The sequence below is a fragment of the Telmatherina bonti genome (assembly GCF_933228915.1).
Source record: "Telmatherina bonti genome assembly, chromosome: 7".
In the NCBI taxonomy this organism is placed as follows: domain Eukaryota; kingdom Metazoa; phylum Chordata; class Actinopteri; order Atheriniformes; family Telmatherinidae; genus Telmatherina; species Telmatherina bonti.
The window spans coordinates 2,081,146-2,107,065 of NC_136625.1; the positions used below are offsets into that span (position 1 = coordinate 2,081,146).

At 49.5% G+C, this 25,920-nt stretch overlaps 1 protein-coding gene across 3 annotated transcripts in view; it reads right to left on the reverse strand.

The window, feature by feature from the left end:
• adhfe1 (alcohol dehydrogenase iron containing 1) overlaps positions 1-16,668 on the reverse strand; it is a 55,581-nt gene extending 38,913 nt beyond the window's left edge. The window contains exons 1-11 of one of the 3 annotated variants that reach the window (XM_079243095.1): positions 16,597-16,668; positions 16,194-16,231; positions 16,023-16,072; positions 15,781-15,834; positions 15,459-15,613; positions 14,534-14,730; positions 7,894-7,971; positions 7,717-7,822; positions 7,395-7,547; positions 4,254-4,352; positions 3,817-3,895 (exon numbers count right to left, since the gene is read on the reverse strand). In XM_079243095.1, coding sequence (XP_079099221.1) covers positions 3,817-3,895; positions 4,254-4,352; positions 7,395-7,547; positions 7,717-7,822; positions 7,894-7,971; positions 14,534-14,730; positions 15,459-15,613; positions 15,781-15,834; positions 16,023-16,072; positions 16,194-16,231; positions 16,597-16,649 — 1,062 coding nt within the window. In that variant the 5' untranslated portion in view covers positions 16,650-16,668. The other 2 variants (XM_079243094.1, XM_079243096.1) reach the window with 2 other exon arrangements.
• Between the last annotated feature and the right edge of the window lie 9,252 nt (positions 16,669-25,920).

Genomic DNA, 25,920 nt, shown 5'->3' on the forward strand with positions numbered 1-25,920 from the left:
GTTTTTTCTTTTCGTTAAATTTTACGTTAACTTATATGATCCTGTTAACGTTTTCTTTTCCTTCCGTTAACTTTTACGTTAACGTATAGTCATATTCAGGTTTTCTTTTTCTTTTTTTTAACTTTTACGTTGACGTATATTCCTGTTCACGTTTTCTTTTCCTTTCTTTAAATTTTACGTTAACTTATATGATCCTGTTAACGTTTTCCTCTACTTTCTTAAAGTTTACAATAACTTATATGATCCTGTTCACGTTTTCTTTCCCTTTCTTTAGCTTTTACATTAACTCATTTGATCCTGTTCACGTTTTCTTCTACTTTCTTTAATTTTATGTTAACTTATATGATCCTGTTAACGTTTCCTTTTCCTTTCTTTAACTTTTCCATTAACTTATATGATCCTGTTCACGTTTTCTTCTACTTTCTTTAATTTTACGTTAACCTATATGATCCTGTTCACGTATTCTTTTCCTTTCGTTAACTTTTACGTTAATGTATATTCCTGTTCAGGTTTTCTTTTCCTTTCTTTAACTTTTATGTTGACGTATATTCCTGTTAAGGTTTTCTTTTTCTTTCGTTAACTTTTACGTGAACTTATATGATCCTGTTAACGTTTTCTTTTCCTTTCTTTAACTTTTCCATTAACTTATTTGATCCTGTTCACGTTTTCTTCTACTTTCTTTAATTTTACGTTAACCTATATGATCCTGTTCACGTATTCTTTTCCTTTCGTTAACTTTTACGTTAATGTATATTCCTGTTCAGGTTTTCTTTTCCTTTCTTTAACTTTTACGGTAACGTATATTCCTGTTCAGGTTTTCTTTTCCTTTCTTTAACTTTTACGTTAACTTATATGATCCTGTTCACGTTTTTTCTTTTCGTTAAATTTTACGTTAACTTATATGATCCTGTTAACGTTTTCTTTTCCTTTCTTTAACTTTTCCATTAACTTATTTGATCCTGTTCACGTTTTCTTCTACTTTCTTTAATTTTACGTTAACGTATATGATCCTGTTCAAATTTTCTTTTCCTTTCTTCAACTTTTACGTTAACTTATATGATCCTGTTCACGTTTTCTTTTCCTTTCTTTAACTTTTACATTAACTTATATGATCCTGTTCACGTTTTCTTCTACTTTCTTTAATTTTACGTTAACCTATATGATCCTGTTCACGTATTCTTTTCCTTTCGTTAACTTTTACGTTAACGTATATTCCTATTCAGGTTTTCTTTTCCTTTCTTTAACTTTTACGTTGACGTATATTCCTGTTAAGGTTTTCTTTTTCTTTCGTTAACTTTTACGTTAACTTATATGATCCTGTTAACGTTTTCTTTTCCTTTCTTTAACTTTTCCATTAACTTATTTGATCCTGTTCACGTTTTCTTCTACTTTCTTTAATTTTACGTTAACCTATATGATCCTGTTCACGTATTCTTTTCCTTTCGTTAACTTTTACGTAAATGTATATTCCTGTTCAGGTTTTCTTTTCCTTTCTTTAACTTTTACGTTAACGTATATTCCTGTTCAGGTTTTCTTTTCCTTTCTTTAACTTTTACGTTAACTTATATGATCCTGTTCACGTTTTCTTTGCCTTTCTTTAAATTTTACGTGAACTTATATGATCCTGTTCACGTTTTTTCTTTTCGTTAAATTTTACGTTAACTTATATGATCCTGTTAACGTTTTCTTTTCCTTTCTTTAACTTTTCCATTAACTTATTTGATCCTGTTCACGTTTTCTTCTACTTTCTTTAATTTTACGTTAACGTATATGATCGTGTTCACATTTTCTTTTCCTTTCGTTAACTTTTACGTTAACTTATATGATCCTGTTCACGTTTTCTTTTCCTTTCTTTAACTTTTACATTAACTTATATGATCCTGTTCACGTTTTCTTCTACTTTCTTTAATTTTACGTTAACCTATATGATCCTGTTCACGTATTCTTTTCCTTTCGTTAACTTTTACGTTAATGTATATTCCTGTTCAGGTTTTCTTTTCCTTTCTTTAACTTTTACGTTAACGTATATTCCTGTTCAGGTTTTCTTTTCCTTTCTTTAAATTTTACGTTAACTTATATGATCCTGTTAACGTTTTCTTTTCCTTTCTTTAACTTTTCCATTAACTTATTTGATCCTGTTCACGTTTTCTTCTACTTTCTTTAATTTTACGTTAACGTATATGATCCTGTTCACATTTTCTTTTCCTTTCGTTAACTTTTACGTTAACTTATATGATCCTGTTCACGTTTTCTTTGCCTTTCTTTAAATTTTACGTGAACTTATATGATCCTGTTCACGTTTTTTCTTTTCATTAAATTTTACGTTAACTTATATGATCCTGTTAATGTTTTCCTTTCCTTTCATTAACTTTTACGTTAACGTATATTCCTGTTCACGTTTTCTTTTCCTTTTGTTAACTTTTACGTTAACGTATATTCCTGTTCAGGTTTTCTTTTCCTTTCGTTTACTTTTACGTTAACGTATATTCCGGTTTAGGTTTTCTTTTCCTTTCGTTAACTTTTACGTTAACGTATATTACTGTTAACGTTTTCTTTTCCTTTCTTTAACTTTTACATTAACTTATATGATCCTGTTCACGTTTTCTTCTACTTTCTTCAATTTTCCGTTAACTTATATGATCCTGTTCACGTTTTCTTTTCTTTTCTTTAAATTTTACTGTAACTTATATGATCCTCTTAACGTTTTCTTCTACTTTCTTTAAGTTTACATTAACTTATATGATCCTGTTCATGTTTTCTTCTACTTTCTTCAATTTTACGTTAACTTATATGATCCTGTTCACGTATTCCTTTCCTTTCGTTAACTTTTACATTAACTTGTTTGATCCTGTTCACGTTTTCTTTTCCTTTTGTTAACTTTTACGTTAATGTATATTCCTGTTCAGGTTTTCTTTTACTTTCGTTTACTTTTACGTTAACGTATATTCCGGTTTAGGTTTTCTTTTCCTTTCGTTAACTTTTACGTTACCTTATATGATCCTGTTCATGTTTTCTTTTCCTTTCATTAACTTTTACGTTAACTTATATTCCTGTTCACGTTTTCTTTTCCTTTCTTTAACTTTTACGTTAATGTATATTCCTGTTAACGTTTTTTTTTCCTTTCTTTAACTTTTCCGTTAACTTATATGATCCTGTTAACGTTTTCTTTGCCTTTCTTTAAATTTTACGTTAACTTATATGATCCTGTTCACATTTTCTTTTCTTTTCTTTAAATTTTACGTTAACTTATATGATCCTCTTAACGTTTTCTACTACTTTCTTTAAGTTTACATTAACTTATATGATCCTGTTCACGTTTTCTTTTCCTTTCTTTACTTTTACGTTAACGTATATTCCTGTTCAGGTTTTCTTTTCCTTTCGTTTACTTTTACATTAACTTATATGATCCTGTTAACGTTTTCTTTTCCTTTCGTTAACTTTTACGTTAACTTATATGATCCTGTTCACGTTTTCTTTTCCTTTTGTCAACTTTTACGTTAACTTATATGTTCCTGTTTAGATTCCTGTGTATGTTGACTTTTGCGTTCCTCTTTATGTTCCTATTTTTTATCTTTGTTCACTTCTAAGTCCTTTTTGTTCATTTTTACTTTCCTGTTTACATTCTTGTTTATGTTATCTTTTACACTCCTGGTTACGTTACTGCTTTTTAACTTTTATGCTCTTAATTACATTCCTGTTCACATTCACTTTTATGTTCCCGTTCATGTCCCTCTCCAAAACCTCCTGAACTGGAACAAAGAAACATGGACCAGCCCTACCAGTTAAAAATGTTTGTGTTGTGGTTTTGCTGCTCACCACCAGGGGGTGCTCCACATTGTAACCCCTCGCGGAGTGAGTCTTCACATTTCCTGCGATTGGATAAGACATCCCATGGCTGCAGAAACAGAAACGAGAAAATTCAGCGTCAAGATGCGTTTTTTTTTTAGAGTGAAGTTCCAGAAACTGGTTTTCATGTTTCATGTCTCATAGGTCGGGATGTTGAGGACGTTAGATCTTGGAGATACTGGACACGAGGAGGTTTGCTTCTCTCTGAGGTGGACAAGGACACTTGCGTCTTGGAAAGACAGACGATGAAGACATTTGTATGTCTCTGAAGTGAACAACGAGAACATTTGCGTCTCAGAGAGACAGACGATAAGGACATCAGAGTCTCTCAGAGACACAGACGTAGTGCTGTTTGTATCACGAGTAGTTTCAGGTTTACAAAAAGATTTAGGAATTCTGTTCCTCACCACAGATGAACCCCAGCGTTCCCAAAGCCAATCCCGGCAAAGACACTGGCCAGGTGCATGCTGGACCGAGCTTCCAGATCCTCTGGGTCCCGAACGGCCCTAGGATCAATTAGTGGATCAATCAACCACAAAAACTCCTTAACACAGAAAATCACTCTAGTTCTACACCTGGAAGGACTCTGGGTTCTAGTTCTAAACCTGGAAGGACTCTGGGTTCTAGTTCTAAACCTGGAAGGACTCTGGGTTCTGGTTCTAAACCTGGAAGGACTCTGGGTTCTGGTTCTAAACCTGGAAGGACTCTGGGTTCTGGTTCTAAACCTGGAAGGACTCTGGGTTCTGGTTCTAAACCTGGAAGGACTCTGGGTTCTGGTTCTAAACCTGGAAGGACTCTGGGTTCTGGTTCTAAACCTGGAAGGACTCTGGGTTCTGGTTCTAAACCTGGAAGGTCTCTGGGTTCTGGTTCTAAACCTGGAAGGTCTCTGGGTTCTGGTTCTAAACCTGGAAGGTCTCTGGGTTCTGGTTCTAAACCTGGAAGGACTCTGGGTTCTGGTTCTAAACCTGGAAGGACTCTGGGTTCTAGTTCTAAACCTGGAAGGACTCTGGGTTCTAGTTCTAAACCTGGAAGGACTCTGGGTTCTAGTTCTAAACCTGGAAGGACTCTGGGTTCTGGTTCTAAACCTGGAAGGACTCTGGGTTCTGGTTCTAAACCTGGAAGGACTCTGGGTTCTAGTTCTAAACCTGGAAGGACTCTGGGTTCTGGTTCTAAACCTGGAAGGACTCTGGGTTCTAGTTCTAAACCTGGAAGGACTCTGGGTTCTGGTTCTAAACCTGGAAGGACTCTGGGTTCTAGTTCTAAACCTGGAAGGACTCTGGGTTCTAGTTCTAAACCTGGAAGGACTCTGGGTTCTGGTTCTAAACCTGGAAGGACTCTGGGTTCTGGTTCTAAACCTGGAAGGACTCTGGGTTCTAGTTCTAAACCTGGAAGGACTCTGGGTTCTAGTTCTAAACCTGGAAGGACTCTGGGTTCTAGTTCTAAACCTGGAAGGACTCTGGGTTCTAGTTCTAAACCTGGAAGGACTCTGGGTTCTGGTTCTAAACCTGGAAGGACTCTGGGTTCTGGTTCTAAACCTGGAAGGACTCTGGGTTCTGGTTCTAAACCTGGAAGGACTCTGGGTTCTGGTTCTAAACCTGGAAGGACTCTGGGTTCTAGTTCTAAACCTGGAAGGACTCTGGGTTCTAGTTCTAAACCTGGAAGGACTCTGGGTTCTAGTTCTAAACCTGGAAGGACTCTGGGTTCTGGTTCTAAACCTGGAAGGACTCTGGGTTCTGGTTCTAAACCTGGAAGGACTCTGGGTTCTGGTTCTAAACCTGGAAGGACTCTGGGTTCTGGTTCTAAACCTGGAAGGACTCTGGGTTCTGGTTCTAAACCTGGAAGGACTCTGGGTTCTGGTTCTAAACCTGGAAGGACTCTGGGTTCTGGTTCTAAACCTGGAAGGACTCTGGGTTCTGGTTCTAAACCTGGAAGGACTCTGGGTTCTAGTTCTAAACCTGGAAGGACTCTGGGTTCTGGTTCTAAACCTGGAAGGACTCTGGGTTCTGGTTCTAAACCTGGAAGGACTCTGGGTTCTGGTTCTAAACCTGGAAGGACTCTGGGTTCTGGTTCTAAACCTGGAAGGACTCTGGGTTCTGGTTCTAAACCTGGAAGGACTCTGGGTTCTGGTTCTAAACCTGGAAGGACTCTGGGTTCTGGTTCTAAACCTGGAAGGACTCTGGGTTCTGGTTCTAAACCTGGAAGGACTCTGGGTTCTGGTTCTAAACCTGGAAGGACTCTGGGTTCTGGTTCTAAACCTGGAAGGACTCTGGGTTCTGGTTCTAAACCTGGAAGGACTCTGGGTTCTGGTTCTAAACCTGGAAGGACTCTGGGTTCTGGTTCTAAACCTGGAAGGACTCTGGGTTCTGGTTCTAAACCTGGAAGGACTCTGGGTTCTGGTTCTAAACCTGGAAGGACTCTGGGTTCTGGTTCTAAACCTGGAAGGACTCTGGGTTCTGGTTCTAAACCTGGAAGGACTCTGGGTTCTGGTTCTAAACCTGGAAGGACTCTGGGTTCTGGTTCTAAACCTGGAAGGACTCTGGGTTCTGGTTCTAAACCTGGAAGGACTCTGGGTTCTAGTTCTAAACCTGGAAGGACTCTGGGTTCTGGTTCTAAACCTGGAAGGACTCTGGGTTCTGGTTCTAAACCTGGAAGGACTCTGGGTTCTGGTTCTAAACCTGGAAGGACTCTGGGTTCTAGTTCTAAACCTGGAAGGACTCTGGGTTCTAGTTCTAAACCTGGAAGGACTCTGGGTTCTGGTTCTAAACCTGGAAGGACTCTGGGTTCTGGTTCTAAACCTGGAAGGACTCTGGGTTCTAGTTCTAAACCTGGAAGGACTCTGGGTTCTAGTTCTAAACCTGGAAGGACTCTGGGTTCTAGTTCTAAACCTGGAAGGACTCTGGGTTCTGGTTCTAAACCTGGAAGGACTCTGGGTTCTAGTTCTAAACCTGGAAGGACTCTGGGTTCTAGTTCTAAACCTGGAAGGACTCTGGGTTCTAGTTCTAAACCTGGAAGGACTCTGGGTTCTAGTTCTAAACCTGGAAGGACTCTGGGTTCTAGTTCTAAACCTGGAAGGACTCTGGGTTCTAGTTCTAAACCTGGAAGGACTCTGGGTTCTAGTTCTAAACCTGGAAGGACTCTGGGTTCTGGTTCTAAACCTGGAAGGACTCTGGGTTCTAGTTCTAAACCTGGAAGGACTCTGGGTTCTAGTTCTAAACCTGGAAGGACTCTGGGTTCTAGTTCTAAACCTGGAAGGACTCTGGGTTCTAGTTCTAAACCTGGAAGGACTCTGGGTTCTAGTTCTAAACCTGGAAGGACTCTGGGTTCTAGTTCTAAACCTGGAACGTTAGGTTCTCCTGCTGCCTACAGTTAACATCCCTGCTTTCGGTGGTCGGTTTCCCAGACCACACCTCCAGAACCTGATGTTTTTTGGGTCCTGAATCTGGTTCTGATTTGGAAGTAGTTTTTGGATCAGGTCTAGTTTTTAACTAAAAAGAATAAGATTGGAACCGGATCAGAGCAGGGAACCCAGGCTCGGTGGGGTTCCTCACCTCTTCATGTACTTGGCAACCACGTGGAGTGCGTGGCGGGACCAGACGTCGCTGATTGGGTTGCTGCCTTGGTAGGCGGGGCGCTGGATGGGGTTGGAGGGACAGGGGCTTCTCTGGTGGTAGGGCAGGGCGGTGTAGGACTCCAGAGCATGACTAATGGACACAAAGACTAGCTGAGACACCCGTGTTTCTATGGTAACAGCAGATGACCAGATCTACTGCCCAACAGTGAATTTTACTGGTAAAGCCCAGTAAAAGAAGCCCCGCCTTCTGTATTGCTCATCAACCAATCAGAGAATCACGTTTTAAATGTTGAACCAACCAGAGGACGTCAAAGCCACTATTGGCTGCCACTCTTTCGGGCATGCTCAGTGTGTGCAATGGGTCGACGATGCCCAGCGTGGGTCTGATGGCTCTGCTGGCGATACCTGAACACACACAACCAATCACAGCTTAGGACTGGAAACACCTGTCAGAGCTCGTCTGTCATCGTCTTCACCTGTTTTCACTTTTAAAGCCTCAAAGTCGAAGATGGCGACTCCAGTCGTCTCACTGCCCGTCCCTGCAGTCGTAGGAACTGGAGACGAAACCAGAGACAATCAGAGAAGACAAAGAGACGAGCACAAGACGGGACAAAGACATGAAGACACGAAGACGAGACGAAGACACAAAGACGAGACGAAACCACGAAGACAGGACGAGGACATGAAGACAGGTCGAAGAAATGAAGACGAGACTAAGAAGTGAGGAGGGGACGAAGACACAAAAACAGGACGAGGACACGAAGACACAAAGACGAGACGAAGACACGAGGACGGGACGAAGACACGAGGACGGGAGGAAGATACGAAGACAGAACGAAGACATGAAGATGAAATGAAGACATTAAGACGGGCGAAGACGGGGCGAAGACACGAAGACGAGACGAGGACACGAAGACAAGACGAGGACATGAAGACGAGGACATAAAGACGGGACGAAGACACGAAGACGGGGCAAAGACATGAAGGCGAGACGAGGACACAAAGACGAGACGAGGACATAAAGATGGGACGAAGAAACGAAGACGGGACAAGACACGAAGACGGGACGAAGACATGAAGACGGCACGAAACAACGAAGACAGGACGAAAACATGAAGACAGGACGAAGACATGAAGATGGGACAAGACACGAAGACATGAAGAAAGGACAAGGAGACGAAGACAGGACAAGGACATGAAGACGGGATGAGGACACGAAGACGGGACGAGGACATGAAGATGGGATGAGGACACGAAGACGGGACGAGGACATGAAGATGGGACGAGGAAATGAAGACGGGACGAGGACATAAAGACGGGACGAAGACATGAAGATAGGACGAGGACATGAAGACGGGACGAGGACATAAAGACGGGACGAAGACATGAAGATGGGACAAGACACGAAGACGGGACGAGGACATGAAGAAAGGACAAGGAGACGAAGACAGGACAAGGACATGAAGACGGGACAAGGAGACGAAGACAGGACAAGGACATGAAGACGGGAAAAGGATGGGATGAGGACACGAAGACGGGACGAAGACACGAAGACGGGACGAAACCATGAAGGCGAGACGAGGACATGAAGACGGAACGAAGAAACGAAGACGGGACAAGACACGAAGACGGGACGAGGAGACGAAGACGGGACGAGCAGACGAAGACGGGACAAGGACAAAGAGACGGGACGAAGACATGAAGACGGGACGAGGACATGAAGACAGGACGAAGACATGAAGACGGGACGAAGACATAAGGACGGGATGAGGACACGAAGACGGGACGAGGACATGAAGACAGGACGAAGACATGTATACGGGACGAGGATGGGACAAAGACATGAAGACAGGACGAAGACATGAAGACGGGACGAGGACATGAAGACGGGACGAGGACATGAAGACGGGATGAGGACACGAAGACGGGCAAGGACATGAAGACAGGACGAAGACATGAAGACGGGACGAGTACATGAAGACGGCACGAAAACACGGAGACAGGACGAAGACATGAAAACGGGACTAGGAGACGAAGACATGAAGACGGGACGAAGACACAAAGACAATACGAAACAACGAAGACAGGACGAAAACATGAAGACAGGACGAAGACATGGAGACGGGACAAGACACGAAGATGGGACAAGACACGAAGACGGGACAAGGACATGAAGACGGGACGAGGACATGAAGACGGGACAAAGACATGAAGACGGGACGAGGACATGAAGACGGGACGAAGACATGAAGATGGGACAAGGATATGAAGACGGGACGAGGACATGAAGACGGGACGAAGACATGAAGACGGGACGAGGACATGAAGACAGGACGAAGACATGAAGACGGGACGAGGACATAAGGACGGGATGAGGACACGAAGACGGGACGAGGACATGAAGACAGGACAAAGACATGAAGACGGGATGAGGACATGAAGAGGGGACGAAAACACGAAGACGGGACAAGGACATGAAGACGGGACGAGGACATGAAGAGGGGACGAAAACACGAAGACGGGACAAGGACATGAAGACGGGAAGAAGACATGAAGATGGGACGAGGACATGAAGACGGGATGAGGACACGAAGACGGGACAAGGACATGAAGACGGGACGAAGACATGAAGACGGGACGAGGACAAGAAGACGGGACGGGGACATGAAGACAGGACGAAGACATGAAGACGGGACGAAGACATGAAGACGGGACGAGGACATAAGGACGGGATGAGGACATGAAGACAGGACGAAGACATGAAGACGGGACGAAAACACGAAGACGGGACAAGGACATGAAGACGGGAAGAAGACATGAAGATGGGACGAGGACATGAAGACGGGACGAGGACCTGAAGACGGGACGAGGACATGAAGACGGGACAAGGACATGAAGACGGGACAAGGACATGAAGACGGGACGAGGACAAGAAGACGGGACGAGGACATGAAGACAGGACGAAGACATGAAGACGGGACGAGGACATGAAGACAGGACGAAGACATGAAGACGGGATGAAGACATAAGGACGGGATGAGGACACGAAGACGGGACGAGGACATGAAGACAGGACGAAGACATGAAGACGGGACGAGGACATGAAGAGGGGAGGAAAACACGAAGACTGGACAAGGACATGAAGACGGGAAGAAGACATGAAGATGGGACGAGGACACGAAGACGGGACGAGGACATGACAACGGGACGAGGACACGAAGACGGGACGGGGACATGAAGACAGGACGAAGACATGAAGACGGGACGAAGACATGAAGATGGGACGAGGACATAAGGACGGGATGAGGACATGAAGACAGGACGAAGACATGAAGACGGGACGAAGACATGAAGACGGGACGAGGACATAAGGACGGGATGAGGACATGAAGACGGGACGAAGACATGAAGACGGGACGAAAACACGAAGACGGGACAAGGACATGAAGACGGGAAGAAGACATGAAGATGGGACGAGGACATGAAGACGGGACGAGGACCTGAAGACGGGACGAGGACATGAAGACGGGACAAGGACATGAAGACGGGACGAAGACATGAAGACGGGACGAGGACAAGAAGACGGGACGAGGACATGAAGACAGGACGAAGACATGAAGACAGGACGAAGACATGAAGACGGGACGAGGACATGAAGACAGGACGAAGACATGAAGACGGGACGAGGACATGAAGACGGGACGAAAACATGAAGACGGGACAAGGACATGAAGACAGGACGAAGACATGAAGACGGGACGAAGACATGAAGACGGGACGAGTACATGAAGACGGCACGAAAACACGGAGACAGGACGAAGACATGAAAACGGGACTAGGAGACGAAGACATGAAGACAATACGAAACAACGAAGACAGGACGAAAACATGAAGACAGGATGAAGACATGAAGACGGGACAAGACACGAAGATGGGACAAGACACGAAGACGGGACAAGGACATGAAGACGGGACAAGGACATGAAGACGGGACAAAGACATGAAGACGGGACGAGGACATGAAGACGGGACGAAGACATGAAGATGGGACAAGGATATGAAGACGGGACGAGGACATGAAGACGGGACGAAGACATGAAGACGGGACGAGGACATGAAGACAGGACGAGGACATGAAGACGGGACGAGTACAAGAAGACGGGACGAAGACATGAAGACGGGATAAAGACATAAGGACGGGATGAGGACACGAAGACGGGACGAAGACATGAAGACAGGACGAAGACATGAAGACGGGACGAGGACATGAAGACGGGACGAGGACATGAAGAGGGGACGAAAACACGAAGACGGGACAAGGACATGAAGATGGGAAGAAGACATGAAGATGGGACGAGGACACGAAGACGGGACGAAGACATGACGACGGGACGAGGACACGAAGACGGGATGAGGACATGAAGAGGGGACGAAAACGAAGACGGGACAAGGACATGAAGACGGGAAGAAGACATGCAGATGGGACGAGGACATGAAGACGGGATGAGGACACGAAGACGGGACAAGGACATGAAGACGGGACAAGGACATGAAGACGGGACAAAGACATGAAGACGGGACGAGGACAAGAAGACGGGACGAAGACATGAAGATGGGACAAGGATATGAAGACGGGACGAGGACATGAAGACGGGACGAAGACATGAAGACGGGACGAGGACATGAAGACAGGACGAAGACATGAAGACGGGACGAGGACATAAGGACGGGATGAGGACACGAAGACGGGACGAGGACATGAAGACAGGACAAAGACATGAAGACGGGATGAGGACATGAAGAGGGGACGAAAACACGAAGACGGGACAAGGACATGAAGACGGGACGAGGACATGAAGAGGGGACGAAAACACGAAGACGGGACAAGGACATGAAGACGGGAAGAAGACATGAAGATGGGACGAGGACATGAAGACGGGATGAGGACACGAAGACGGGACAAGGACATGAAGACGGGACGAAGACATGAAGACGGGACGAGGACAAGAAGACGGGACGAAGACATGAAGACGGGATGAAGACATGAAGACGGGACGAGGACATAAGGACGGGATGAGGACACGAAGACGGGACGAGGACATGAAGACAGGACGAAGACATGAAGACGGGACGAGGACATGAAGACAGGACGAAAACACGAAGACGGGACAAGGACATGAAGACGGGACGAAGACATGAAGATGGGATGAGGACACAAAGACGGGCAAGGACATGAAGACAGGAAAAAGACATGAAGACGGGACGAGCACATGAAGACGGCACGAAAACACGGAGACAGGACGAAGACATGAAAACGGGACTAGGAGACGAAGACATGAAGACGGGACGAAGACACAAAGACAATACGAAACAACGAAGACAGGACGAAAACATGAAGACAGGACGTAGACATGAAGACGGGACAAGACACGAAGATGGGACAAGACACGAAGACGGGACGAGGACATGAAGACGGGACGAAGACATGAAGATGGGACAAAGACATGAAGATGGGACGAGGACATGAAGACGGGACGAAGACATGAAGATGGGACAAGGATATGAAGACAGGACGAGGACATGAAGACGGGACGAGGACATAAAGACGGGACGAAGACATGAAGATGGGACGAGGACATGAAGACAGGATGAAGACATGAAGACGGGACGAGGACATGAAGACGGGACGAAGACATGAAGACGGGACGAGGACAAGAAGACGGGACGAAGACATGAAGACGGGACAAAGACATGAAGACGGGATGAAGACATAAGGACGGGATGAGGACACGAAGACGGGACGAGGACATGAAGAGGGGACGAAAACACGAAGAATGGACAAGGACATGAAGACGGGAAGAAAACATGAAGATGGGACGAGGACACGAAGACGGGACGGGGACATGAAGACAGGACGAAGACATGAAGACGGGACGAGGACATAAGGACGGGATGAGGACACGAAGACGGGACGAGGACAAGAAGACGAAGACGAGGAGACAAAGATGGGACGAGGAGACGAAGACGAGGAGACAAAGATGGGACGAGGAGACAAAGACGGGACGAGGAGACAAAGACGAGGAGACAAAGATGGGACGAGGAGACAAAGACGAGGAGACAAAGACGAGGAGACAAAGATGGGACGAGGAGACAAAGATGGGACGAGGAGACAAAGACGGGACGAGGAGACGAAGACGAGGAGACAAAGATGGGACGAGGAGACAAAGACGGGACGAGGAGACGAAGACGAGGAGACAAAGATGGGACGAGGAGACAAAGACGGGACGAGGAGACGAAGACGAGGAGACAAAGATGGGACGAGGAGACAAAGATGGGACGAGGAGACGAAGACGAGGAGACAAAGATGGGACGAGGAGACAAAGATGGGACGAGGAGACAAAGACGGGACGAGGAGACGAAGACGAGGAGACAAAGATGGGACGAGGAGACAAAGATGGGACGAGGAGACGAAGACGAGGAGACAAAGATGGGACGAGGAGACAAAGACGGGATGAGGAGACAAAGACGAGGAGACAAAGATGGGACGAGGAGACAAAGACGGGACGAGGAGACGAAGACGAGGAGACAAAGACAGGACGAGGAGACGAAGACGAGGAGACAAAGATGGGACGAGGAGACAAAGACGGGATGAGGAGACAAAGACGAGGAGACAAAGATGGGACGAGGAGACAAAGATGGGACGAGGAGACAAAGACGGGACGAGGAGACGAGGAGACAAAGATGGGACGAGGAGACAAAGATGGGACGAGGAGACGAAGACGAGGAGACAAAGATGGGACGAGGAGACAAAGATGGGACGAGGAGACGAAGACGAGGAGACAAAGACGGGACGAGGAGACGAAGACGAGGAGACAAAGATGGGACGAGGAGACAAAGACGAGGAGACAAAGATGGGACGAGGAGACGAAGACGAGGAGACAAAGATGGGACGAGGAGACAAAGACGGGACGAGGAGACGAAGACGAGGAGACAAAGATGGGACGAGGAGACAAAGATGGGACGAGGAGACAAAGACGGAACGAGGAGACAAAGACGGGACGAAGACATGAAGACAGGACAAAAACACGAAGACGGGACGAAGATATAAGGACGCACCTGCGATGAGCGGCTTCAGCGCTCCTGTCACCGGCTGTCCTTTCCCGATCGGAGCGTTGACAAAGTCCAGAAAGTCGGCGTCAGGATGAGATGCGTATAGATTGGCTGCTTTACAGGTGTCAATCACCGATCCTCCTCCCACTGCCACGAAGACGTCAAACGAGCCGTTTTTAGCGAATGAAATGGCGTCTTTAAAACTGAAACAGAAGGACAATGGAGTTGTTGTCTGACTGGACACCGACAGCTCCCCTGTCTCCGTGCTGGCCAATCAGAGCGCAGACGCTGCGAGCCAATCAGAGCGCAGACGCACGCTGCGAGCCAATCAGAGCGCAGACGCTGCGAGCCAATCAGAGCGCAGACGCTGCGAGCCAATCAGAACGCAGACGCTGCGAGCCAATCAGAGCGCAGACGCACGCTGCGAGCCAATCAGAACGCAGACGCTGCGAGCCAATCAGAGCGCAGACGCTGCGAGCCAATCAGAGCGCAGACGCTGCGAGCCAATCAGAGCGCAGACGCTGCGAGCCAATCAGAGCGCAGACGCTGCGAGCCAATCAGAGCGCAGACGCACGCTGCGAGCCAATCAGAGCGCAGACGCACGCTGCGAGCCAATCAGAGCGCAGACGCTGCGAGCCAATCAGAGCGCAGACGCACGCTGCGAGCCAATCAGAGCGCAGACGCACGCTGCGAGCCAATCAGAGCGCAGACGCACGCTGCGAGCCAATCAGAGCGCAGACGCTGCGAGCCAATCAGAGCGCAGACGCTGCGAGCCAATCAGAGCGCAGACGCTGCGAGCCAATCAGAGCGCAGACGCTGCGAGCCAATCAGAACGCAGACGCTGCGAGCCAATCAGAGCGCAGACGCTGCGAGCCAATCAGAATGCAGACGCTGCGAGCCAATCAGAGAGCAGAAGTGCAAGCGGTCTTACCTGGAGTCGGTGGGCTCCACCCGCACCTGGTCGTACACTCGGTACTGGACTCCGCTCCTCACCAGGGACTCGAGAACGGCCTTCACTGGAGGAAGGCGGGACACGTTCTTGTCCGTCATCAGACAAACGTTCCGAGCCCCCAGGTTCTGCAAGTCCTGCAGAACCACAGCACCAAAACCAGGATCAGAACCAGGATCCAGACCCAGAATGAGCTGGTTCTGACATCCTTCTGACTGTCTGGACTGGTTCCCGATATGATGGCGGCTAATCTAACTCATGCTAATCAGCTGATGATGAAGAGATAGATGAAGGCTGCTGTTACCATGCCGATCTCCGAGCTGACTCCCGCTCCATACCTGATGCTGGAGCTCGCCATCTGAAACAACAAGCATCAGTTCTGCAGATGCCAAGGAGGAGTTCTGTTGGGAAGACACAGCGGAATCGTCCCGACGCGTCATGTTAAACTCTGAACACGATGCATCATGTGATCAGAGAGGGGCGGAGCCATAAGGTCCATTAGACCAGTTAAAACAATGACTTCCGGCTGCATCAGTCTGCTGTTACCTCGAAGGCATAGTCGGTTTTCCTGACGGCGCTGCCGGACGCTCCGACTCCTGCAGAGAAAGGAAACAAACCGTCTGCAAAACTGATCACTTCTCGTTGCCAAGACGACCAATAATCATTAACCAAACTTCATCTGATTGATCTAACAATCAGTTTCCCACTGGAACTCACCTTGATGGAAAGTGTGTGAGTGGGCAGGACATCTGCACCTGTTCACATGCACGCGCCACACACACAGCCAAAGAAGACAAACGTGAACATCAGCAGCTGAAAACACGTAAACACATACATGTCTTTGTACACGTTAGTCACATGTAACCCCGTGGAGGTGTAACTGTTAGCCGTGCTCATGTTGACCAGAAAACTCCGCCTCCAGGACGTCTTCCATGACACCGCCACGTCTGTCGGCGTGTGTCTACAGCCGCTACCGACAACGTCACACAACGTTTACATCCGGGATGGACTCCAGGGGCCCACCGGGACTCCAGCGGTCCACCGGGACTCCAGGGGTCCACCGGGACTCCAGGGGTCCACCGGGACCCCAGCAGTCCACCGGGACACGGGTCGGACTCACGCTGCGCGCTCGAGCTGCCTGAGGAGGTGAACGACGCGGTCCCGACCCGCCATGACAGTCCGTTAATCCACCCTTAAAACTGCTTCCGGCGCCACTTTTCACTATAAAGCTCTCCCGGAAGTTCACTTAGACTATCAAAATAAATGCGTTTCTCTGTAAACATTTCATATAAAAAATCACTAAAAGTGTTTGAAATAAAACACTAAAAATAGCAGATGGTACAAAGAAAGTGTTAAAACGTAACTAAAAGAAGCAGCACATGCAAAAATCACAATAAAATCATCAAGAAAAATCATTTAAAACAAGAGAAGTTTAAATTTAATGAGAAAAGCTATGTTTTTACCCTGGACATAGAAGTTTCATCTTCACCAACAGTTCCTTATCCTGGACTTCAAAAGTGTTACTTTTCTCTTAATCTTCATCTTCATGTTCATGTCGCTTATCCGGGGTCAGGTTACGGGGGCAGCAGCCTAAGCAGGGAAGCCCAGACTTCCCTCTCCCCAGCCACATTTGCCAACCTGAGGCGTTCCCAGGCCAGCCGAGAGATATAATCCCTCCAGTGTGTCCTGGGTCTTCCCCGGGGTCTCCTCCCAGAGGGACGTGCCTGGAACACCTCACCAGGGAGGTCCAGGAGGCATCCTGACCAGATGCCCGAGCCACCTCAACTGGTTCCTCTCAATGCGGAGGAGCAGCGGCTCTACTCTGATCTCCTCCCGGATGACCGAGCTCCTCACCCTATCTCTAAGGAAGAGCCCGGCCACCCTGCGGAGGAAACTCATTTCAGCCGCCTGTATACGAGATCTCCTTCTTTCGGTCACGACCCACAGCTCATGACCATAGGTGAGGGTAGGAACGTAGATCGACTGGTAAATGGAGAGCTTCGCCTTCTGGCTCAGCTCCTTCTTCACCACGACAGACCGGCGCAGAGTCCGCATTACTGCAGACGCCGCACCGATCCGTCTGTCCATCTCACGCTCCATCCTTCCCTCACTCGTGAACAAGACCCCGAGATATTTAAACTCCTCCACTTGAGGCAGGACCTCACTCCCGACTACCGGCAATGTGGACCAAGCTCTGACACCTGTCCTACAGGGACCAGACAGCTCGTACAACGGGGTCCGGTACCCCATACTCCCGGAGTACCCCCCACAGGAGCCCCCGGGGGACACGGTTGAATGCCTTCTCCAGGTCCACAAAGCACATGTAGACTGGTTGGGCAAACTCCCATGCCCCCTCCAGGACCCCAAAGAGGGTATAGAGCTGGTCCACTGTTCCACGACCAGGACAAAAACCACACTGCTCCTCCTCAATCCGGGATTCGACTATCCGGCGGACCCTCCTCTCCAGGACCCCTGAATAGACCTAACCAGGGAGGCTGAGGAGTGTGATTCCCCTGTAATTGGAACACACCCTCCGGTCCCCCTTCTTAAAAAGGGGGACCACCACCCCAGTCTGCCAATCCAGCGGTACTGTCCCCGATGTCCACGCGATGCTGCAGAGACGTGTCAGCCAGGACAGCCCCACAGCATCCAGAGCCTTAAGGAACTACAGGCAACTCTGTGGGGGGATCCCGAGGCGTTCCCAGGCCAGCCGAGAGATATAATCCCTCCAGCGTGTCCTGGGTCTTCCCCGGGGTCTCCTCCCAGAGGAACATGCCTGGAACACTTCACCAGGGAGGTCCAGGAGGCATCCTGACCAGATGCCCGAGCCACTTGTGGGAAGGAAAAAACTCCCTTTTAACAGGAAGGAAACCTCCGGCAGAACCCGACTCAAGGACAGGCAGCCATCTGCCTCTGCTGTGTGGGGGGAAGAGGACAGAAAGAACCTTAAGGAACTCCGGGCGGATCTCATCCACCCCCGGGGCCTTGCTGCCAAGGAGCTTTTTGACCACCTCAGCGACTTCAGCCCCAGAGATAGGAGAGTCCACCCCTGAGTCCTCCAGCTCTGCTTCCTCATCGGAAGACGTGTTGGTAGGATTGAGGAGGTCTTCGAAGTATTCCCTCCACCGACCCACAACGTCCCGAGTTGAGGTCAGCAGCTCCCCACCTCCACTGTACACAGTATTGATGGAGCACTGCTTCCCCCTCCTGAGCCGCCGGATGGTGGACCAGAATCTCCTCAAAGCCGTCCAGAAGTCTTTCTCCATGGCCTCACCATACTCTTCCCATGCCCGAGTTTTTGCCTTGGCGACAGCCGAGGTTGCATGCCGCTTAGCCTGTCGGTACCCATCAGCTGCCTCCAGAGTCCCACAGGCCAAGAAGGCCCGATAGGACTCCTTCTTCAGCTTGACAGCATCCCTCACTGCTGGTGTCCACCAACGAGTCCTGGGATTACCGCCACGACAGGCACCAACGACCTTACAGCCACAGCTCCGGCCAGCCGCCTCAGCAATAGAGGCACGGAACACAGCCCATTCAGACTCAATGTCCCCCACCTCACTCGGGACATGGTTGAAGCTCTGCTGAAGGTGGGAGTTGAAGCTCGCTCTGACGGAGGACTCAGCCAGACGTTCCCAGCAGACCCTCACAACACGTTTGGGCCTGCCAGATCTGACCGGCTTCCTCCCCCACCATCTGAGCCAAATCACCACCAGGTGGTGATCAGTTGACAGTACTGTCCCCTTCTTAATCAACACTGCAAATGTTTGTTTCTCGCTTGTTTAATGGTTTTAATGTTTTCTCTGTTCAGACTTATAAGCTGACAGCACGTTTGTAAACCCAGTGTGGTCTGGTTTACACCAACACCAGGTCACAAGTTCTAACAGGCAACATTATAATAATAACAACAACAACAACAAATAAATGGTTGTGTACAATGTGAGTGACTGCGGGCTGGAAAAGGCGCTCCAGCAGGCAAGCAACTCCACAGTCTGCAAAGCAACACTGCAACAAGAAGAAAAACAGGCACAACACACAGGAGTAACTGCACAGCTGGAACTACACAGCACACTGCTGGGATTCACTGCACACCACCCCTTTAAGGACCGCCACAATTGCAGGTAAGGCCCCGCCCACCTCTGGTCGCTCTTCCAGGCGAAGCAGAGCTGTTGCCAGTTATACTGCCAAAGTGGCAGATAAATATCTAGCAATACCACATAGTACTAAACACAATACTATGTTGACAATTATACTGTTTTTAATCTGATGTTATTTAACCCAATGCCATATGATCATTCTCCTTTCTCTGTGGGGGCTACAAGCTAAAAAGCCATGGTGCCGCCACTTCAACCGCAGTCACGCCACAAGCCATACTGACTTACTGACTGACCGGTGTAGGTCTGATGGTCTGGAGTAGGTCTGATGGTCTGGAGTAGGTCTGATGGTCCGGAGTAGGTCTGATGGTCTGGAGTAGGTCTGATGTTCTGGAGTAGGTCTGATGGTCCGGAGTAGGTCTGATGGTCCGGAGTAGGTCTGATGGTCCGGCGTAGGTCTGATGGTCTGGAGTAGGTCTGATGGTCCGGAGTAGGTCTGATGGTCCGGCGTAGGTCTGATGGTCTGGAGTAGGTCTGATGGTCTGGAGTAGGTCTGATGGTCTGGAGTAGGTCTGATGGTCCGGCGTAGGTCTGATGGTCTGGAGTAGGTCTGATGGTCTGGAGTAGGTCTGATGGTCCGGCGTAGGTCTGATGGTCTGGAGTAGGTCTGATGGTCCGGCGTAGGTCTGATGGTCTGGAGTAAGTCTGATGGTCCGGAGTAGGTCTGATGGTCCGGCGTAGGTCTGATGGTCTGGAGTAGGTCTGATGGTCTGGAGTAGGTCTGATGGTCCGAAGTAGGTCTGATGGTCCGGAGTAGGTCTGATGGTCCGGAGTAGGTCTGATGGTCCGGCGTAGGTCTGATGGTCTGGAGTAGGTCTGATGGTCCGGAGTAGGTCTGATGGTCCGGCGTAGGTCTGATGGTCTGGAGTAGGTCTGATGGTCCGGCTTAGGTCTGATGGTCTGGAGTAGGTCTCATGGTCCGGAGTAAGTCTGAAGGTCTGGAGTAGGTCTGATGGTCTGGAGTAGGTCTGATGGTCCGGCATAGGTCTGATGGTCTGGAGTAGGTCTGATGGTCCGGAGTAGGTCTGATGGTCCGAAGTAGGTCTGATGGTCCGGCGTAGGTCTGATGGTCTGGAGTAGGTCTGATGGTCCGGAGTAGGTCTGATGGTCCGGAGTAGATCTGATGGTCCGGAGTAGGTCTGATGGTCTGGAGTAGGTCTGATGGTCCGGAGTAGGTCTGATGGTCTGGAGTAGGTCTTATGGTCCGGATTAGGTCTGATGGTCTGGCGTAGGTCTGATGGTCTGGAGTAGGTCTGATGGTCTGAAGTAGGTCTGATGGTCCGGAGTAGGTCTGATGGTCCGGCGTAGGTCTGATGGTTTGGAATAAGTCTGATGGTCTGGAGTAGGTCTGATGGTCCGGAGTAGGTCTGATGGTCTGGAGTAGGTCTTATGGTCCGTATTAGGTCTGATGGTCCGGCGTAGGTCTGATGGTCTGGAGTAGGTCTCATGGTCTGGAGTAGGTCTGATGGTCCGGAGTAGGTCTGATGGTCCGGCGTAGGTCTGATGGTTTGGAGTAGGTCTGATGGTCCGGAGTAGGTCTTATGGTCCGTATTAGGTCTGATGGTCCGGCGTAGGTCTGATGGTCCGGCGTAGATCTGATGGTCTGGAGTAAGTCTGATGGTCCGGAGTAGGTCTGATGGTCCGGCGTAGGTCTGATGGTTTGGAGTAGGTCTGATGGTCCGGCGTAGGTCTGATGGTCCGGAGTAGGTCTGATGGTCCGGCGTAGGTCTGATGGTTTGGAGTAGGTCTGATGGTCCGGCGTAGGTCTGATGGTCTGGAGTAGGTCTGATGGTCCGGTGTAGGTCTGATGGTCTGGAGTAGGTGTGATGGTCCGGAGTAGGTCTGATGGTCCGAAGTAGGTCTGATGGTCTGGAGTAGGTCTGATGGTCCGGAGTAGGTCTGATGGTCTGGAGTAGGTCTGATGGTCTGGAGTAGGTCTGATGGTCTGAAGTAGGTCTGATGTTCCGGAGTAGGTCTAATGGTCTGGAGTAGGTCTGATGGTCCGGAGTAGGTCTGATGGTCTGGAGTAGGTCTGATGGTCCGGAGTAGGTCTGATGGTCTGGAGTAGGTCTTATGGTCCGGATTAGGTCTGATGGTCTGGCGTAGGTCTGATGGTCTGGAGTAGGTCTGATGGTCTGGAGTAGGTCTGATGGTCCGGAGTAGGTCTGATGGTCCGGCGTAGGTCTGATGGTTTGGAATAAGTCTGATGGTCTGGAGTAGGTCTGATGGTCCAGAGTAGGTCTGATGGTCTGGAGTAGGTCTTATGGTCCGTATTAGGTCTGATGGTCCGGCGTAGGTCTGATGGTTTGGAGTAGGTCTGATGGTCTGGAGTAGGTCTTATGGTCCGTATTAGGTCTGATGGTCCGGCGTAGGTCTGATGGTCCGGCGTAGATCTGATGGTCTGGAGTAGGTCTGATGGTCCGGAGTAGGTCTGATGGTCCGGCGTAGGTCTGATGGTTTGGAGTAGGTCTGATGGTCCGGCGTAGGTCTGATGGTCTGGAGTAGGTCTGATGGTCTGGAGTAGGTCTGATGGTCCGAAGTAGGTTTGATGTTCCGGAGTAGGTCTGATGGTCTGGAGTAGGTCTTATGGTCTGGAGTAGGTCTGATGGTCCGGAGTAGGTCTGATGGTCTGGAGTAGGTATTATGGTCTGGAGGAGGTCTGATGGTCCGGAGTAGGTCTGATGGTCCGGCGTAGGTCTGATGGTTTGGAGTAGGTCTGATGGTCCGGCGTAGGTCTGATGGTCTGGAGTAGGTCTGATGGTCCGGAGTAGGTCTGATGGTCTGGAGTAGGTCTGATGGTCCGGAGTAGGTCTGATGGTCCGGAGTAGGTCTGATGGTCCGGAGTAGATCTGATGGTCCGGAGTAGGTCTGATGGTCCGGAGTAGGTCTGATGGTCTGGAGTAGGTCTGATGGTCCGGAGTAGGTCTGATGGTCTGGAGTAGGTCTGATGGTCCGGATTAGGTCTGATGGTCCGGCGTAGGTCTGATGGTCCGACGTAGGTCTGATGGTCTGGAGTAGGTCTGATGGTCCGGAGTAGGTCTGATGGTCTGGAGTAGGTCTGATGGTCCAGAGTAGGTCTGATGGTCCGAAGTAGGTCTGATGGTCCGGAGTAGGTCTGATGGTCTGGAGTAGGTCTGATGGTCCGGAGTAGGTCTGATGGTCCGGCGTAGGTCTGATGGTCTGGAGTAGGTCTGATGGTCTGGAATAGGTCTGATGGTCCGGAGTAGGTCTGATGGTCCGGCGTAGGTCTGATGGTTTGGAGTAGGTCTGATGGTCCGGCGTAGGTCTGATGGTCTGGAGTAGGTCTGATGGTCCGGCGTAGGTCTGATGGTCTGGAGTAGGTCTGATGGTCCGGAGTAGGTCTGATGGTCCGAAGTAGGTCTGATGGTCTGGAGTAGGTCTGATGGTCCGGCGTAGGTCTGATGGTTTGGAGTAGGTCTGATGGTCCGGAGTAGGTCTGATGGTCCGGAGTAGATCTGATTGTCCGGAGTAGGTCTGATGGTCCGGAGTAGGTCTGATGGTCCGGAGTGGGTCTGATGGTCTGGAGTAGGTCTGATGGTCCGGAGTACGTCTGATGGTCTGGAGTAGGTCTGATGGTCCGGAGTAGGTCTGATGGTCCGGCGTAGGTCTGATGGTCTGGAGTAGGTCTGATGGTCTGGAGTAGGTCTGATGGTCCGGAGTAGGTCTCATGGTCTGGAGTAGGTCTTATGGTCCGGAGTAGGTCTGATGGTCCGGCGTAGGTCTGATGGTCTGGAGTAGGTCTGATGGTCCGGAGTAGGTCTGATGGTCCGGAGTAGGTCTGATGGTCTGGAGTAGGTCTGATGGTCCGGAGTAGGTCTGATGGTCCGAAGTAGGTCTGATGTTCCTGAGTAGGTCTGATGGTCCGGAGTAGGTCTGATGGTCTGGAGTAGGTCTGATGGTCCGGAGTAGGTCTGATGGTCAGGAGTAGGTCTGATGGTCCGGCGTAGGTCTGATTGTCTGGAGTAGGTCTGATGGTCCGGAGTAGGTCTGATGGTCCGGAGTAGGTCTGATGGTCTGGAGTAGGTCTGATGGTCCGAAGTAGGTCTGATGTTCCGGAGTAAGTCTGATGGTCTGGAGTAGGTCTGATGGTCCGGAGTAGGATGGTCCGAAGTAGGTCTGATGTTCCGGAGTAGGTCTGATGGTCAGGAGTAGGTCTGATGGTCCGGAGTAGGTCTGATGGTCTGGAGTAGGTCTCATGGTCTGGAGGAGGTCTGATGGTCCGGAGTAGGTCTGATGGTCCGGCGTAGGTCTGATGGTTTGGAGTAGGTCTGATGGTCCGGAGTAGGTCTGATGGTCCGGAGTAGATCTGATGGTCCGGAGTCGGTCTGATGGTCCGGAGTAGGTCTGATGTTCCGGAGTAGGTCTGATGGTCCGGAGTAGGTCTGATGGTCCGAAGTAGGTCTGATGTTCCGGAGTAGGTCTGATGGTCTGGAGTAGGTCTGATGGTCTGGAGTAGCTCTGATGGTCCGGAGTAGGTCTGATGGTCTGGAGTAGGTCTTATGGTCTGGAGGAGGTCTGATGGTCCGGAGTAGGTCTGATGGTCCGGAGTAGGTCTGATGGTCTGGAGTAGGTCTGATGGTCCGAAGTAGGTCTGATGTTCCGGAGTAAGTCTGATGGTCTGGAGTAGGTCTGATGGTCCGGAGTAGGATGGTCCGAAGTAGGTCTGATGTTCCGGAGTAGGTCTGATGGTCAGGAGTAGGTCTGATGGTCCGGAGTAGGTCTGATGGTCTGGAGTAGGTCTCATGGTCTGGAGGAGGTCTGATGGTCCGGAGTAGGTCTGATGGTCCGGCGTAGGTCTGATGGTTTGGAGTAGGTCTGATGGTCCGGAGTAGGTCTGATGGTCCGGAGTAGATCTGATGGTCCGGAGTCGGTCTGATGGTCCGGAGTAGGTCTGATGTTCCGGAGTAGGTCTGATGGTCCGGAGTAGGTCTGATGGTCCGAAGTAGGTCTGATGTTCCGGAGTAGGTCTGATGGTCTGGAGTAGGTCTGATGGTCTGGAGTAGCTCTGATGGTCCGGAGTAGGTCTGATGGTCTGGAGTAGGTCTTATGGTCTGGAGTAGGTCTGATGGTCCGGAGTAGGTCTGATGGTCCGGCGTAGGTCTGATGGTTTGGAGTAGGTCTGATGGTCCGGAGTAGATCTGATGGTTTGGAGTAGGTCTGATGGTCCGGCGTAGGTCTGATTGTCTGGAGTAGGTCTGATGGTCCGGAGTAGGTCTGATGGTCCGGAGTAGGTCTGATGGTCTGGAGTAGGTCTGATGGTCCGAAGTAGGTCTGATGTTCCTGAGTAGGTCTGATGGTCTGGAGTAGGTCTGATGGTCCGGAGTAGGTCTGATGGTCCGAAGTAGGTCTGTTGTTCCGGAGTAGGTCTGATGGTCAGGAGTAGGTCTGATGGTCCGGAGTAGGTCTGATGGTCCGGCGTAGGTCTGATGGTTTTGAGTAGGTCTGATGGTCTGGAGTAGGTCTGATGGTCCGGAGTAGGTCTGATGGTCCGGAGTAGGTCTGATGGTCCGGCGTAGGTCTGATGGTCTGGAGTAGGTCTGATGGTCTGGAGTAGATCTGATGGTCCGAAGTAGGTCTGATGTTCCTAAGTAGGTCTGATGGTCTGGAGTAGGTCTGATGGTCCGGAGTAGGTCTGATGGTCTGGAGCAGGTCTGATGGTCTGGAGTAGGTCTGATGGTCCGGCGTAGGTCTGATGGTCCGGAGTAGGTCTGATGGTCCGGAGTAGGTCTGATGGTCTGGAGTAGGTCTTATGGTCTGGAGGAGGTCTGATGGTCCGGAGTAGGTCTGATGGTCCGGCGTAGGTCTGATGGTTTGGAGTAGGTCTGATGGTCCGGAGTAGGTCTGATGGTCCGGAGTAGATCTGATGTTCCGGAGTAGGTCTGATGGTCAGGAGTAGGTCTGATGGTCCGGCGTAGGTCTGATGGTTTTGAGTAGGTCTGATGGTCCGGAGTAGGTCTGATGGTCCGGAGTAGATCTGATGGTTTGGAGTAGGTCTGACGGTCCGGCGTAGGTCTGATTGTCTGGAGTAGGTCTGATGTTCCTGAGTAGGTCTGATGGTCTGGAGTAGGTCTGATGGTCTGGAGTAGGTCTGATGGTCCGAAGTAGGTCTGATGTTCCGGAGTAGGTCTGATGGTCAGGAGTAGGTCTGATGGTCCGGAGTAGGTCTGATGGTCCGGCGTAGGTCTGATGGTTTTGAGTAGGTCTGATGGTCCGGAGTAGGTCTGATGGTCCGGAGTAGATCTGATGGTCCGGAGTAGGTCTGATGGTCCGGA